The sequence below is a fragment of the Eschscholzia californica genome, unplaced genomic scaffold (genome assembly GCF_041429995.1).
Source record: "Eschscholzia californica isolate CP2 unplaced genomic scaffold, dmEscCali1.0.p SCAF_5, whole genome shotgun sequence".
NCBI lineage: Eukaryota > Viridiplantae > Streptophyta > Magnoliopsida > Ranunculales > Papaveraceae > Eschscholzia > Eschscholzia californica.
In genome coordinates this window covers 35,185,462-35,202,566 of record NW_028238472.1, presented here as the reverse complement: position 1 = coordinate 35,202,566, position 17,105 = coordinate 35,185,462, and the positions used below count along the sequence as shown (strand labels likewise).

The following is a 17,105-nucleotide window of genomic DNA, read 5'->3' as shown; positions in this document are numbered from 1 at the left end:
TTAAATTAGGGATTATGAAATAATATTTATTCTAGAGATTTGTGTTTTCTCTCTAGATGAGACCAAATGGACTAGATATCCATTTATATTATTTTTTTTGTTTTAAAACCCTTTATAGAATTAGAGAGGATTATATCTACCATTAGGACCCGTTATTTGAACTATAAGTCCAAAAATTCAATTCGTAAACATACATATATTCATATAATAAAGAAGCTAACGAGAAACAAAAATTATAGAATCAGTCTCCACGTGACTTTAAACACGTGACTTTAAACAGCCCAGTTGGAGCTTGACCAGTCGGGCCAAGAGGTTGGCCTAAGTCGGAACTTGGCAAACCTATGGCCCGACCTTACCTGCCAAAATGTTGGGTCAGCCTGGCCCATTAAAAGTAAAGGCCCGGGCTCGGGCCACCCGACCCATCTCACCCAACAAGACTTCAGTGGGGAAAAGTGTAAATAATTTTCTCTCAAAATTTTGGAGTTCGGTTCAGTTACCCCATTGGGCATGTTCTTAACATGGGCCCATTAAAGGGCCCAATAGGTAACAGCACGTCAACGGTACGGGAGGGCAAAAAAACTCTCTCACCACGGCGATGAGAGTGAGACGAGCAAATCAAAATCACCCCCCTTCTTGAAGATCTGAAATTGATTTCTACTGGTTTTCATGTCAATTCTACAGAAATAGATCTCATTCGTTATTTGAAGAATCATCTTTAGACTTTTAGTTAATTAAGAGAGAGAAAGAGAGATGGAAGATTATGGAGAAGAGCTTAGAACTCCACCAGTTTCTCTAGTTGCTTTGGTAGGATGTCCAGAGCTTCATTCCACCATATCAACTTCTCTTCACTCTCAACAACCTCCCATCAATACTCTAGCATTACCTGATTTCTACAAAATCTCTTTATTGGAACGGACCAATAAAGAAACCCTAGATTCTACTCCACCTGCTGGCATTTTGAAGAAAGATTGGATTCTCAAGCACCGGACTAAGATCCCATCTGTTGTTGCTGCTTTCTTTCATTCCTCTCAAGCCTTTGGTGATCCCACTCAGTGGTTGCAGGTCTGCACCGATCTTGACAACTTAAAGTACGCTTCCCCTTTCCCTTGTTATTCCCCATTTTGAATTTGATTGCTCAATTAAAAGATCATTCAAACCAAATCTATCAAAATTTTACTTCTTCAGTATACTAATTTTGTTATTCTGATCATTATCAGAGTTGTTGCTCGTGGGAGGAACATTAAACTTGTTCTTGTGGTTGTTCAGTCAGCTGCCAAAGGTAAGTCATTTTCCATCTTATCATAATTCTCTTGTATTATATTTTGATATCACTGCATTCCCATATATTAGTTTTGAGAACTTAGATGATTACTCAAATTTCTTGCTTGGATATATCAACTCTCCCCAGAATCCAGAATACGTAATTTAGATTCTCTCGCAAATTTCGGTTTTATTGCAGATGAAGTCAGTGAAGATCGTATGATTGCTCTGAGAAAGCGCGCTGAAGTAGACTCCAAGTACTTGATAACTTTCGCGCAGAATGATTCTTCAGAACTCAAGGAATCTCTAAACAGGCATGCTTGTTTTTATGCATGGGCTTACATATTGTGGCCGTCAAACTTGAAAGAACCATTATCAGTAACCGAATCTCGGGGTGTTGTGCAGGTTGGGCAGCATATTTGCTGAAGTTGCAAACACATACTACAGAGATGAAGGGCGAAGGATTAAAACTCGTATCGAAAAGAAGAACGTCAATTTTATGGAGTTGCATGTTCGTTACTGCTTTAAGGCAAGCATTTTCTTTTCTATTCTTATGCTACCAGTGTAAAGAACTAAAGATACATCTGTAACGTAGATTTTCTTGTTGTAGTTATAAAGTCCTTCATTTTTTTGCTTTTGAAGTACAATTTTGGTTACTTTCGGACTCTTTGACCAACGAGTATTGCATTATACATGAAATGCATTAACCTAGAGTGGCGTCGTATTGCTCTACCATGATTGTTGGTTTTCACTTGAGATATACATGCAAAACCCTGCTTTATAGTTGCAGAGGTAACCGAGTCTGTGTACGAGCAATGTTAAAGTCGTATTTGTTTTTCTGATAATGACATGTGAACCATATATATAGAACTAAAAACGGCTTGCCTTTAAGAGAGGGACCTCATTTTAGTGGATTGTCAGACACTGATTGGTTATTTCACATTCATGACATTCTAGGTTGCTGTATACGCAGAGTTCCGGAGAGACTGGGTTGAAGCTTTGAGATTTTATGAAGAGGCTTATCATACACTAAGAGAGGTATGTATTCTCTTTTCTGAACAAGAGATGTACATTTCATTGATGTACCTGTGTTGTACATACGAGTGCCGCATTTGCCGGCGTTTTTGTTTTTGCTCTTATGCTAACTAATTGCTTATCTTTCATATATAGATGATTGGTGCATCGACAAGGTTGCCACCAATTCAACGTCTAATTGAGATAAAAACGGTAGCAGAACAATTGCATTTTAAGGTATCGACCTTGTTGCTGCATGGGGGCAAGATTGCAGAAGCTATGACATGGTTTAAAAAACACATTGCATGCTACAAAAGGCTTGTTGGAGCACCAGAAGTTGTTTTTCTCCACTGGGAATGGGTTAGCAGGCAGTTTTTGGTATTTGCGCAATTACTGGAGACTAGCTCTGCGTCCAATTCAAGCACCGGCTCTCTCCAACCTGGCATGCTGGAGAGAAACTTGACTGAGTGGGAATTCAATTCGGCTTTCTATTATCAGGTGTGCTATTCCCATCACCTATATATCTGGAGAAAAATTTCGTAAAGGCTAGAAAGTTTTTCACTTAGTTCTTACAATTACACATTTGTTTCTGCAACAGTTGGCTGCACACTACTTGAGGGAGAAGAAATGCTGTCTTGATCTTGCTTTGGCTTCAGAAACTTCGGTCAGTAGAATAGAGAATGAACCTGGAACTGCCTCTGAATCTGTCATACCATCTGTTTACGTGGGTCAATTTGCACGGTTACTTGAACAAGGAGATGAACTTCGAATGCAACAGTAAGTCTGCATAATTAGAACTTTAAATTTCCTATTACTGTTGTTTCTTCAGATAATAATTATTTTCCCGGAACTTGGTGTGGCAGTCTAGCTGATACAGAGTACGTCATCTATGCTCTTGCAGAAGGGAAGAGATTTCAAGATTCCTTCGAAATTATTGCACTACTCAAAAAGTCATATGAGTCCTACAGTAGCCTTAAAGCCCAAAGGATGGCCTGTTACTGCAGCAATCTGATGGCAAGAGAATATTTTGCAGTTGATGATTTCTCTAATGCGAAACAGCTTTTTGATGGCATTACTAGTTTTTACAGACAAGAGGGTTGGGTGACATTGCTATGGGAAGTCTTGGGTTACCTAAGGGAGTGCTCAAGGAGACTCAGTTCAGTAAGAGATTTCATTGAGTACTCTCTTGAAATGGCTGCTTTGCCCGTGACATCTGGCGATATCGGTCAGTCTCTGGAAAGCAAAGGAGAATATGGGCCTGCCGGCCCTGCTAGTATTGGACAGAGAGAAATCATACATACTGAAGTTTTTAGGCTTCTGAAAGGAGCAACCATGCCATCAGATGAGGGCAGAAATAGCCTTGAAGTACAAGAAGACCAACCCCTTCATCTTGAGATCGATCTAGTCAGCCCCCTTAGAGCGGTACTTCTTGCTTCGGTTGCTTTTCATGACCCAGTGGTTAAGCCTGGTGTGTCTACCTTGCTTACATTATCACTTCTATCACAACTGCCTCATCCAGTTGAAATTGATCAGTTAGAAATCCAATTCAATCAGCCAAAATGTAATTTTATTGTCACAACAACTCAAAAACCACAGACAGATGCTAGTTCTGGTGAACAGGCTCCTCGGCTAGTGGTCGCTCCCAACTTATCTCTACTCACTAACAAGTGGCTGCGGTTGACATATGACGTAAAATCTGGTAATATGCAAATCTTGTCTACAATTAAATATTGAATACACCTGATTTACCTATACTAAAATCTATAGGTGACAAAATTGTTAAATCTATCATTCAATCAGTGAAACCAAGCTAAGTGGTCGTCTACCCCAAAGATCTGGAACATCCTAAGAGACCACTTTCATGGGCCCAACTGATTGGATGTAGAGTCCTCATTGATATGCTGTTTTTGTCCCTTCAGTATTTATTTCATTTGTCATTTCTACGTAGTGATATGTTGTTATGGCTTACTCAGAACAAAGTGGAAAGCTGGAATGCTTATCTGTTATCGCGAGGATGGGTCCCCATTTTACTATATGTTGTCGAGCAGAAAGTCCAGCCTCAATGGGAGATTTGCCTCTTTGGAAGTTTGAGGACCGTGTCGAAACTTTCCCTACCAAAGACCCTGCCCTAGCATTTTCAGGTCAGAAGGTTATTCAAGTAGAAGAACTGGACCCGCAAGTTGATCTTGTTTTAGAGTCACCTGGGCCTGCGTTAGTGGGAGAGAGTTTCATGATTCCTGTTACAGTGGTCTCCAAGAGCAACACCATCCATTCTGCTGAACTGAAGATCAACCTAGTGGATGCAAGAGGTGGTGGCCTGGTCAGTCCAAGGGAAACTGAGCCATTCTCTATGGACAGTCACCATGTTCAGCTTCTTAACATTTGGGGACCAAATGGAGAAGATGAATCTCAAATGGGCCCTGATGATATTAGAAATATTCAACAATCTTTTGGGTTGCTTTCAGTTCCATCCCTCGGCATTGGAGAATCTTGGTCTTGCAAACTAGAGATCAAATGGTACAAGCCCAAACCCGTGATGCTATATGTCTCCTTAGGCTACCTCTCTAATGGTAATGAAGTTTCTTCGAATAAAGTCAACGTCCATAAAAGCTTGGAAATTGACGGGCGAACTGCTCTTGCAATTGACCATCATTTTATGCTTCCATTTCGACGAGACCCTTTATTGCTCACCAAGCTCACCCCGTCTCCTGGTTCTAATCAGTTGCCATCATTAGCTTTGAACGAAAAGAGTGTCCTTGTCATCAGTGCAAAGAACTGCACAGAGGTCCCATTGAGGCTGATGTCCATGTCAATTGAAGCAGACAAAGAAGGGACAGAAAGGTGTTGCAGAGTACAACAGGGATGTGAGGGCAGTGGTGACCTTCCTCTTCTTGTGCCAGGTGAAGAGTTCAAGCAGGTTTTCTCGGTTATTCCCGAGATAAACTCATCGAAACTTGGGCTAGGAACAGTTTGTCTGAAATGGAAGAGGGAATCTGGTTCCAGCACAGAAGTAGGCGGAATATTGACTAGGCACAAACTTCCTGACATAAATGTGGACGTGGCGCCATTAATTGTGAGTTTAGAATGTCCTCCTCACGGTATCCTTGGAGATCCATTCACATGTTATGTAAGAATTGAGAACCAGACACAATTACTCCAAGAAATCAAGTACTCAGTTTCAGATTCTCAAAGCTTTGTGTTGTCCGGGTCTCACAGTGACACCATTTTCATTCTGCCAAAATCGGAGCATGTACTAGGTTACAGACTGGTACCACTGTCTTCAGGTCCTCTTCAGCTACCAAGAGTCAGTTTGACCTCAGTAAGATATTCAGCTTCACTTAACCCATCTGTTGCAGCATCAACAGTTTTCATATTCCCCTCTAAGCCTCATCCCAAACTGAGAAGTGAGACAGAGAGAGCAGCAGAGCCCATTACCAGTTGATCAGTTGGAACAGTTTCCTGTCAGAATTGTTTATGAAACCCAGATGCCTACAATGTATCGGGCGGCTAGGTTAAGTTGACGTGCTTGCATGAAGCCTTGAAACTAAAAGCATAAAATTCAGGTAGCATTTTTGCCCATAATTCTTGTATTTGGATCGCAATCAATTTATTGCTATGATGATGTGTTTAAAGATTCAGTTGTGATAATATTATCTGTTAAAAAGGTGGTTTTGATGGTTAGTCGAGTGGTGTATTCATATCAAGTATCAACACGACGCTTTCGAAATAAGATTGGTGTTAATAAATATCTTCTCTTATTCTCTTTCTATGTCACTCGCGACAGTTTCTTTTGTTTTCTCTTGATCTTCCGAGGAAATACGACCCATTGATATTATCAGATGAAATATGTGTATAATTTAAGGCTACTATTTTAGCTCCTATAGATTCATAGAATGCGATGGGATCGCCAAATTTCTTTGGAGAGACAATGGACCCATGCTTCCAAGTTGACATGCAACAAAATCGGCTTCCAAGATACACCACCCAACTGACAATGTTCGATTTTACTACACAAAGAAAAAAAAATTTCACTATCTTTTCGATTATTTATTATACCCCATAAGAAATTGTGTTTGCTTAATGAATAAGCCATATTTTCAAAGGTCCACGAGTTTTAGGCCCAAAATAAAATTTAAAAGGGGATTAATGTTCAATCTTCTCAGAGAATCCCATAGGATTTTAGTCTTTTTCTCTTTTGAAAGAAACATTGTTGATACGTAATGTGTTACGTGTGACACATATAACAAAAATGAAATAAAGTATGAAACTTTAACAATAAATAACACGTTATTTATGAAACAAAACAAGAATCAATAAACAGAAAAACACTGTAACTCTGACATCTAAACATACTTTAACTGTACTGAATGTGTTTTGTTGTAGAAATATACGTAATTGATACTAAATAACGTGTATATTGCGAAACAGATAGTAAGTTTGAAATCAATCGAAAAAATCTTAGGAAAAAAGAAAGAGAATTTTGGGGACTGGTATTCAAAAGTGGGTTTTTTCTTATATAAAAGGTTAGTAATGGGGTATTATGATTAAATAGAAATGATAGAGATCTGTTTTTTCTATAGAATTTGGTCAATTTGGACTAAATATCCATTATAATTATTATTTTGACTTAAAATCCTATATTAATATTAGGGTAGACTAAACGTGTGTTTAGGTGTAGATTTTTGGACTGAGAACTTGAAAATTATATTTTGAATCAAATTACTTACATTTTTTTTGAAACACTTGCATATTCTTTCACCTAGCCAAAGGAAAAGAAAATATGGAGGTCTCATTCTAATATTGAATTATCAAAGTAAACAATTTGAAGAGATTGAATCGATCTTGAATTAATTGTCAATTGGATTTAACTTCCATCAATAACAAAATCTATTACTTTATTTTGTATAATTTGGAAAGACTGAATTGATCTCGAATTAATTGTCAATTAGATTTAACTTTCATCAATAACAAAATCTATTACTTATTTTGTACAATTTGGAGAGACTGAATTGATCTCGAATTCATTGTCAATTGGATTTAGTTGCCATCAATAACAAAATCTATTACTTTATTTTGTACTTTATTTTGTACGATTTGAAGAGATTGAATTGATCTCGAATTAATTGTCAATTGGATTTAGGTTCCACCAATAACAAAACCCATTACTTTATTCTGTACAGTTTGAAAAGATTGAATTGATCTCGAATTAATCGTCAATTAGTTTTAGCTTCCATCAACAACAAAACCTATTACTTTATTTCGTACGACGACAAATTCATAGTTTACTAATTTAAACTATTACATTATTTCGCATCTTCGAACTGAAATAGCTATTTCAACTATCATTGGTTGACGCTCTTGTTTTGTAGAGGAGTAGAAGGTTCGAACGTCCAAGCACTAATATACTTTTAATGTATATTTAGACGGAATAATCATTCAAATTAAGAAGAAAAAAATGGATTATAAGATATTTTTTTAAAAAAGTGTTGAGAATATTAGGTCCAATACTGTATTATCTTAAGGATATTTTAGTCAAAGATAATAATATAGTTATGATTTCCTAATTTGTTTATTGCCAGTAATTAAGCCATTCATTAACCGGTCCTATCTATGTGATATTCCCCAATGACAAGATTGACGATGTGGCAAGCTATAAATCATTGTCGTATGTCGTATACGTAACAACCAAATACATCGAAGTCTGTCTCTAATACTGCGACGACGTCCCATCAACTTCTTTAGACCGCCCAATAATACGCCCACAGTCACCTCGTTCCCTCCGGTATTTTCTCTCTCTACTTTCTCCTCTCTCTCTCTCTACTCTCTTTCTCTCTCTTAATCCCGTTTTAGTACGTTTTCCTCTTGTCAAAATACTGATTCTTCGTCGTCCTTCTTTCTTCTTCTTGAATCTTTGACTGTGTTCTTCACTAGAAGAACTTCAAAGATTCTCCAACGCTCTTGTCCATCGCTTCTTGTTTCTGGTAATTACTTCACTCCCTCATTATGATGCTTAAGTATCATCTTTGTTCTGTACGTTCACTGTAACTTTCTAGGGTTTTATTTAACCATCTTGAGATTTAACAAGAACGGAGGTTTTTTTTCTATGGTTATCTTTACAGTTTTCTTGAATTTTTTTTTTTTTTTTTTTTTTTTTTACTATACTGTCTTGATCATGGCGGTTCGATGTGTGTTTCTTGGTTGTTTCCATTTTCTTCACACTTTATGCTTCGTTCTTAGTCACATTATTGATGATCATCGGATCCCCTCTGTGCTGATGAAACTTTTTTTTTTTTTTTTTTGTTGTCGTTTTGGCTATTTCAGTAAGGACGGTGGTTCCACTTACATGTGAACAACCTTTTCTTTTTCCATTTGTAGTAGTGGGGTTTAACTTTTATTCTTATGGGTTTCATTGGCAAAAGTGGTTGGTTTGACTGGGAACTGAGTTTTGATCAATTCTCTACTTATGGGATGTGAAGAATCAAAATAAGGGTTGGGTTCACACTAGGATGTTTTGTTGTAAACTTAATATAGAATTTGAAGAATTCGAAGAAGGGGGTAGTGCTCAGTTCTTGTGAGTTGAACATTTAATGTAACGTGTCCATTTTTAGTAGCTAGATGTAGGGATTTTGATTCAGTGTCCATTTATTTTGTGATGAACAGATGAAGAATTCTGGAACTTGGGTTTGATCTTTCATTTGAGACCTGATAGTTATTTGTAGGGTTTCTAAATTGGAGTTTGTAGTCAGATTTTTTTTTCTTGGTCTTGTTTACTTATTCACTTGTTGGCGCTTGCTGTATAGAAGCTTAAGTACTAAGAATGTGAAAAGTTTGTGTTAAGGAAAGAATCAGGGCTTGGAAAATCTGTCAAAGGAATATCGCCCTTGCTGTTACGTGCACAATATCTCACAGTTTGGCTAGAATAGGGCTTCGTTAATGGTTTAGCATTTAGCAACATGTGTTAATGGGTAGATGATTTAACTCATAGAACTAGCTGTCCACATGGTATAAAGACACAACGTATACTTCATTACTCGGAATCTAGTTTTTTCCGTGGAGATATTTTACTTGTCGTACTTGGCATTAGATTATTCCTTCAATTTAAGAGATGGTTATGTAATATAAATTGGTTGCTTAAATGACACTGCCTATTCACAGTGTCTAAAACACTCACTTCAGTGTATAAAGTTTATAGTGTCATCTGATTTGGCATATCTACTCGATTTTAGTTTTATGTTTTTGCAAAGAATATCTTTATTTTGGTCATATGTACTTGATTTTATCTCATCGTGTGTGCAAGTTTTGGTGCTTAGAGTTCTTTGTGAAAGTTCGTCTAATGTAATGGTTCCTTTAAGCATCTTAATTTTTTCCTTCTTCTGCATGACAGCATGATCTTTGTCGCAGGGTATAAGAATGGAAAGAAAATATTCCAAACCCAATGAGTTCCCAGTTCAAGGTTGATTTTTTTCCTCACTGATGTTGGATATCTTTTTTGATCACAACTTGTAACTGCTATTCCATATTTTTACCCTTTATAAACTGTTTTTTGACTTTTATATGTTTTGTAGATGATTTTGGATCACCATATATCATGCTGTGCAAAGATCGCAAGCCTATATGCCGCACAATATGCATTAAAGCACCATTTCAAGTGTATGCCACATTCTCCCTGTAATATTTTTGCCTTTATGTTGAACTACGTATGGTCAATTGCGGTAATATTCAACAAAAATGAAGGCACTTCTTGAATTCTTCTTTGGCTGGAAGTGCTCTAACTGGAAATAGCAATTCGAGAGTGTGTCTGGTAAACATGTGGTTCTGATGTTTAAAGTTCTAAATGCCAGTTTGGCGTGGATGGTGGTAACTAACCGTGACATTAAACATGTCATAGATGAGGCTACTTGGGTACTGGTTATGTGTCAAGCAGGGTGGTGAAGGCTCTGAATTACTGCAATGATGAGGTCATATTGGTGGCCTAGCTAGTACTCCAAAGCAAATTGTTTTATTTCTTTTCTTTTCTTTGGATGAAAAATAAGTGATTTACTTCAAACATTATTGTTTGCTCCTCAGTCTTATGCACATATTTCTTTTGGAACACATGATTCTTTTATTTTAATGTGGTATCTTGTCTTAACTCTATCTCACGTTTATTCCTTTTATATTAATATAGCTCTAATTGCTGGAGCATATATGATATGAAAGTGACATCAAAGTGTCCACTCAAGGGGTTACCTTGCTTTACTTTACGCCCTTCTTTTGAGACTGCCCATCAAGTTATGGAATGGGGCAAGTTCACGCAATTCCTTCAGTCGTCTAACAAGGTATTATACAGTAGAACTGGCCCATATTGATTCATGTCATTTTCTATACCCATATGTGATTTCTTATTCATCATCTATAATATGGTTACCCTCTGCTTTCAGATGATAAAAAGTTAAAGGTTGCTAAATTTTGTCAAGAGTTGTTGCTATGTTCTGTTCTCTTATATTTATTGATAAACTTGTATTTGTTATGTTCTGTTCTCTTATATTTGGTTTGTTTACAAATGCTGACTCCATCCTCTTTTGTAGGCTGCTGTTGTGCGTCTCGAGAACTGTGAGTGCTACATACTACCTCGTCTAAAAGATGACAAAAGTCCTGGCGATGCACTTGTTCTTTACAAAGTGTTTGGTGTTGCAGACAACAAGAATGACAGATTTGGTAAGATGCAGACATTATTTATTTTGTGTCGGTTATGACATCAATCCAATAAATGTAAGAGAAGCTTTAAAGGCGCCTCCTTCCTCACAAACCCTCCCTCAAATTTGCCTTGAGGAGGCAGGCACTTATAGGCGCCTTCAAAACTTCCCTTTCCTTTATCATTATTTATTAGATTTGTGTTTTTGTTTGCGTATCTTTATTTAAACTTTTATATGGTATTAAATACCCCCTGTGCTTTTTGTTCCATGTGCTCGTGTTCTTTTTTCCTTTTTTTTGCTATATTTTGATATGACTGTGAAGGTGATGATTGATGAACTCTGCTTACTCGTAAAAATACCAAAGGGAATTATTAGTGTACCTGTTAGCTGGTCGGTGTTTCAAAAAGTAGAAGTAACTCTTCCGTGAAGTTAAATTAGAATGTTTTCATCGTCGCTGTATCAGCCTTCCAATTTTCCATTTGTAATTGCAGACAAGTCCTTGATGGTGCGTAAGAACTCTGCTAGTCCAGATGATTCAATGAAGGCTGGAACTTGTGAACGCCCACAAACATGCATCCCTGCTGTTAATGCTTTCCGGAGTAATAAAATGCGGAATACCGAACTTGAGGAAATTGGTGAAAGCTTGGAAGCGAATAATAGTGGAATTGAAATTAATCACGATATGGGGAAAGATACTTCTGATCATTCTGGTAATGCACCTCTTGCGGGTTCTCATAGCAAACCTCAAACCACGTCACGGAATCATGATGATCGTGTAAAGAAAAATTTTGCACGTGCAGTTCCAAGTTACCTCAAAACTCTTGGACAGACTCATTCTGGTTGGATTTTTGGTGCAATTGCTGAGCTTGTTGACAACTCCAGGGATGCTAAAGCAACCAAGTAAGCACTTGTTTCTACTTATGAGTTACTGTCTTTTTTTGCGGCAAATGCTTTTCTTGTTACTTACGCCTTTATGTGTATCTTAGCTACAATAACATGTTCAAGAAACCGTTTTACAGACTTGAGATTTATGTTCAGAAGGTCTATTCCAAAAGAGACCGTGAAATCATTCCGATGCTGTCATTTGTGGATGATGGCTGTGGCATGTCCCATCAAGAAATTTTCGTAATGCTTTCTCTTGGACACGATCGACCTGGTGTCGATGACCGAGATCACATTGGAAGATTTGGCATTGGATTTAAGGTGCTTTTGTTTATCCTAGATATAAGGCATATTTCTTTGTTTGTTTATTCTATTCAAGTTTGATCTTGTGTGTAAGTAGCTAGCACATGTTAAAAGGTTACCTATTATCTTGAATTTTGGAACTCCGTCATCTTTGTTTAGATACGCATGCAACAAGGTAGACTTGCTAACTAAATTAATTATGATTTGCATTCTTCCCCATAGTATAGTTCCAGTATTAACTAAAAAATAAGAGCATTGACCCGAACAAGGTTGTCAAATTGTGAATTGTAACGCAAATCGTTTAGATTCAAATCGAGAATTGCAAGATTTAGTTCTGTATGTATTTTTTATCGTACGATATATATATATATATATATAATCTACTTATTTAGTACCAATTTGAGCAGAAAGTAGATGTTCTCTTTCGTAGATCTCTAAGCAGAGCTGGAAATCAGAGAATGTCAGTTTAAAGAATATATAAGCAAGGAAAGAAAAAGATATATGTAGTAAGTTTCAGAGAGTCAGTTTTTGTGAAGTCTTTAACCGGAAAAGAATGAAAAGAGGAGGAAAGAAGAACAAGAAAATCCCTTCGGATTCTAAACAGTTGAATCGTGGGATTCAGTGTCAATCTCATGATTCATGATTTATATTTTATATTATGTTTCAGAGTACAAGTTTTAAGATTAAAGGACTAAGGTGATGTAGCGTGCACTTTGAATCAGAATTTGTATGATCTGGTTCAAATCGTACAATTTAACAACCATGTATGATGTACCCCAATTGTCATCCCTAAGTATGATTAGAATCATAAACTGAAGATTTGTTGATTTATGATTTGCAAAGCATTATCTGTAGAATAGAATCAATTCTCCAATCATTGGGATGCTAATTTATTTATTTTTATTTATTTAGTAGCTTGATTATTACTGATATTTTAATATTCTTAATTTAAAGGTTATGTTTGTTACTGCTAGAAAACATGTCGTTTTTTTTTTAATGTTTTTTCTTGGTTATATAATAACCTGTTCTTTACGTTGCTTATTTTGGTTGACCTGGTAGACTGGAGCTATGAAACTTGGTCGCGACGTCATTGTTCTTACACAGACTACGAATTCCAGATCCATCGCTTTTCTGTCACAATCATTCAATGAAGGCAAAGATGTGAGGTTACCAGATGTTTTCTTTCTTTATTCGATGCTTGCATTAGTTTTGCGCTAACTAAAATATTACTGTAGAATGTAGAGATTCCCATTGTGACCTATGTCAGACATGGGTCGATTATGGAATTGGACAGAAGCATCCAGTCAGAATCTTCAGCTGATTACCATCTTAAAGCGATAAAGGAATTTTCTCCATTTGATGAGTTTTTTATTGGTGAAAAGCTCGGATTGTTCAGTGGGAATGTTACTGGGACTCAAATATATATATGGAATTTGGATAAATGGGGTTCTGATTTTTCTTTGGAGTGGCAAAAGAGGAATGAAGGGAAGAATGAGGATGACATACTAATTCGGTCGAGAAGAATCAGGGCACGTTCAGGACAAATCAGCCAAAAGGTCGGTTTGTTGATTTTGATTTTATAGATTAATTTCTATTGTCAGTTATATATAGGTTAATGCTTTTCTTTTTTACAGGTTCCTTTGGATTACTCACTTCGGTCTTACCTAGAAGTTATCTTTTTAGATCCACTGATGAAGATATATATTCAAGGTTCAATGGTAAATGCCTTCATGATGACTTGTATGATTTGTTCACTTAGAACGATTTTTATCGTATCTTACCTATTCTGTAACGGATTTCGTCATTAGGTTAAAAGCCGAAGATTGGAAAAAGTTTTGAACAAAACCAAGATCGTACGTGCTGAGATAATGGGAAAAGCTGTTCAACTTACCCTTGGCCGATGTCAGCAAGAATGGGAACTTATGAACTGTGGAATATTTTTGTATTGGCATGGACGGTTAATTGAGGTGAAGTGTTGTTTCTGCTGTCTTCCTCTACCTGTGTTTTTATATGCTCGCTATTGTATAGTTGCCCAACCAAGTGAACCGACAACCCCATATTTCATTTATCCTACGCGAAATGAAAATTTTGAATGTGCTTTTGTTAACTGTTTTTCCTTCTCTAACAAATATTTTCTTCCAATTCTTTTGTTCTTTAACTTAATTGCTTTTCCATTTTTAGGCTTATAAGAGAGTTGGAGGCATGGTACATAATGCGGATATGGGTCGAGGTGTAATTGGAGTTATAGATGTCACAGATTTAATGGTAGGAAATTTGGTATTGCTATTTGTCTTGTCATTTTATTTTGCATGACGTGGTGTTTAATTTATTACATCATTTACTTTCGTTATGATTAAGGGTCACCTGGCTAATGACATAGTAGTGTCCTACTATTTTTATTCTTTTGAACATGCTTATAGGTATGTGTACGGGTCCAACAATTAGTAGAATAAAGAGATGTTGTATACTTAAAAAAAGAATATTCTGGACGTTGTGAGTTTTTTGTATGGTATACAAGCTTTATACAAGACTATGCATTTGGACCTCACTCGTAATAACTCCATTTGTTAATTGTGCATCCGTTCTAATTATATTTCATCAATAGGATTTTAAGGGTTAGAAGTTTTAGATGGCCTGATTTTCTGTTAGGTTAAGGATTTGGATATCCTAGGATTATAAACTCCGTGTAAGCGGTAAGCCCGAATGTTAAGTAGAGTATAAAAGTAACAAATTAACAATGAATTTGCATCTTCTCCTATATAGTTACATATCAGCTATTATTTTGGAAGTGTTATTTTGTCAGATGTTCAGGTAGCATCTTTAGAGATTCATATCTTTTTTACTCCGTTTCTGTCATCAAATGATAGCTTAAAACTTGTACATGCATTGCTTATCTTCAGAGTGATGGGAATGTGGATTTCATACACAACAACAAACAAGGATTTATTGACACAGAAGCTTATGCAAAGTTGGAGGAGTGGTTGGGTCAACAATCGGATGAATATTGGGATGAGAATTTTGATACACTTCAATTGGTATGTAGCTTATCCGTTTCTGCTAAATCAATGATTACCGTTTTAATTCCTGATCTCTCTCACTCTCACTAATCATACTTGCCCATTATCTGTTTTTCCAGAAAGGCATTACCTGTTCTTTTTTTTTTTTTTTTTGCCTTTCGTGTCGTTGGATGTCAGTTCTAAAAAGTATATTTAGGTTTCTGTTTGTTGCACTTACATGTTTCTATGTATTGCACTGGTACCCTAGAAGAACAATCAAGATCGTATACGGGGGTTGGTTGTGGGAGCTTGTTTAGGAGTTGGGGCATGGGCAAGTTCCAGCCTGGAGCTAAATTAGGTTTAGGGGTTTATATTAATAATCTGATAATATTTAGTACCTCACACATTCCCATCCCTGTAGGCCTGTACCCAAGCAATTGCCATCCAAGATTTGGGTTGGTCACTTACCATAGGATGATAGGACTTTTATTTTACCCATATAGACAGTAGCGAGTGCTGAATACCTACTCATAGTTATTCCTATGGGCATCCTAGCTTAAATTGGCGTTCATGACCTATAAAAGCCACTATCGATGGTACCTAACTTTATTTTTGCTGAATATGTTATGATTAATAGTTTTGCTTATTCTTTGCTAACTTCACCTTCCACATCAACTCCTGTCTATTCAGAAAAAGGGTAATGCGAAATACAAGCCTGACCATGAGTGGGTGCAGTGTGATAAATGTAGAAAATGGAGGATGTTGAGTTCCGGGTTTGACAGCAACACCTTGCCCAAGGAATGGTACTCACCTTATCCTAGAATTTTGCAGAATTGCTTTCTTGTTTTAAAGATCAAAAGAAAAATTTCCTCCTCTTGAGGTCTGAGAACATGCTTAATTGTATCTTCAGATGTCTATTTCTCATATTTACTTGCCTAATCTCCACTCTCATTTCATACAATGAATGAGACAAATTAGAACGTAAAGTCGTAAAGATAAGCAGGAGGAAGGGGGTTTTGCTAGAAGTTGGAAAACGAGATTAGTGTAAAACAGGCACGGTTATCTTGTGCGGATAGTGTTTATGGTGGGGCCTAATGGTTTGACGTGTAGGTGCTGCATGATGGAGCCTTTTAATGGAAAATGCGAATCTGCTGAGGAAGTAATGGACCCTGGAGTAATCACAGTAAGTACAAAACGAAGAAGATGTGATCCACATGAGAAGCCTGCAGTGGTCGAGATCTGTACAAAAGGAGGAAGATGTGATGACAGTGGGAAAGCTGTGGAGAACGACAAGTCTAAAGCAGTCATCGGAAAGAGTAAGTTACAGTGATCAGTGTTAAAAAGTGGAGTAAAATCTAACAAGACTGATGAGCTCATGTTTAAATTTCTTAAGCCGGTAGATAATTTCCTAATCAACTTTGTTAATTTGTTACTAGGTGGTGCCCGTGGTGTTGGTGGTACGAGTGACGAGTCAAGCCACACTTTTGAGCGCTCAGGTCTCAAGGATTGGAAAAGGCTTAGAAGGTCCCACAATGGTAGTACCCGTAGTAGCAGGCGTAGCCAGAGATAGAAGTTAACTACTTGTACCCGCATTCCTTTTTTTTTGTACTGTTGTTTCTCATACATTTTCTGTACAGACGCTTGTAAGAGTCTCATTTTTGTCTGTATAAGTCAAAGGGTGGTTCTTGTTTGGGACGTCTCGCAACACTTAAATTATGATTCGGAACTGGATCCTAAGTAACATGCATGAACTAATGCAGATTTTGTAAAAGAATCAATTAACCACGGAGTAAGAGTCGGGTATTGGGTAATGAATCAGGCCTCCTCAGCAGATCTTCTTCTGTATATGCGTTCAGGATACGTTCCTCCCTCTGTAAATCCGTTGAGATGTTATGGCCATTCAAGATGACAATATCCCGAATATACCAGCCAGGGGGTCACAATTTCCATATTTATGGTGCCAACTCAATGCATT

The 17,105-nt window shown here is 37.0% G+C and overlaps 2 protein-coding genes across 30 annotated transcripts; both read left to right on the top strand.

Moving 5' to 3' along the window:
* Positions 1-465: 465 nt before the first annotated feature.
* Positions 466-6,020, top strand: LOC147538839 (trafficking protein particle complex subunit-like protein). The gene is made up of 9 exons (XM_086639356.1): positions 466-1,088; positions 1,218-1,279; positions 1,460-1,574; positions 1,666-1,789; positions 2,218-2,298; positions 2,431-2,772; positions 2,873-3,051; positions 3,138-3,973; positions 4,248-6,020. Exons 1-9 carry the CDS (start codon positions 751-753, stop codon positions 5,714-5,716), a joined length of 3,546 nt encoding a protein of 1,181 aa, XP_086495482.1. The 5' UTR covers positions 466-750; the 3' UTR covers positions 5,717-6,020.
* A 559-nt stretch (positions 6,021-6,579) lies between these two features.
* On the top strand, positions 6,580-16,916 carry LOC147538838 (uncharacterized). Of its 29 annotated transcripts, none has more exons than XM_086639361.1 (18): positions 6,580-6,797; positions 7,854-8,056; positions 8,209-8,255; positions 9,659-9,727; positions 9,840-9,924; positions 10,442-10,592; positions 10,842-10,971; positions 11,441-11,849; positions 11,969-12,152; positions 13,194-13,295; positions 13,370-13,690; positions 13,769-13,852; positions 13,943-14,101; positions 14,316-14,399; positions 15,035-15,169; positions 15,821-15,933; positions 16,241-16,446; positions 16,567-16,916. In XM_086639361.1, the coding sequence occupies exons 4-18, from the start codon at positions 9,685-9,687 to the stop codon at positions 16,698-16,700; spliced, it is 2,340 nt and encodes a 779-aa protein (XP_086495487.1). In that variant the 5' UTR covers positions 6,580-6,797; positions 7,854-8,056; positions 8,209-8,255; positions 9,659-9,684; the 3' UTR covers positions 16,701-16,916. The 29 variants fall into 29 exon arrangements, with proteins under 29 accessions (XP_086495487.1, XP_086495494.1, XP_086495485.1 ...); XM_086639368.1 differs by having other exon boundaries at positions 8,206-8,255; positions 9,676-9,727; XM_086639359.1 differs by having other exon boundaries at positions 8,206-8,255.
* The last annotated feature ends 189 nt before the right edge of the window (positions 16,917-17,105 follow it).

Coding starts and splice junctions, on each gene's coding strand:
- LOC147538838 (XM_086639361.1), top strand. CDS start 9,685: ATGGAAAGAAAATATTCCAAACCCAATGAGTTCCCAGTTCAAG. Junction 10,972..11,440: donor CAACAAGAATGACAGATTTG/GTAAGATGCAGA, acceptor TTGTAATTGCAG/ACAAGTCCTTGATGGTGCGT. Junction 14,400..15,034: donor TAGATGTCACAGATTTAATG/GTAGGAAATTTG, acceptor GCTTATCTTCAG/AGTGATGGGAATGTGGATTT.
- LOC147538839 (XM_086639356.1), top strand. CDS start 751: ATGGAAGATTATGGAGAAGAGCTTAGAACTCCACCAGTTTCTCTAGTT. Junction 1,575..1,665: donor CTCAAGGAATCTCTAAACAG/GCATGCTTGTTT, acceptor GGTGTTGTGCAG/GTTGGGCAGCATATTTGCTG. Junction 3,974..4,247: donor GACATATGACGTAAAATCTG/GTAATATGCAAA, acceptor TGGCTTACTCAG/AACAAAGTGGAAAGCTGGAA.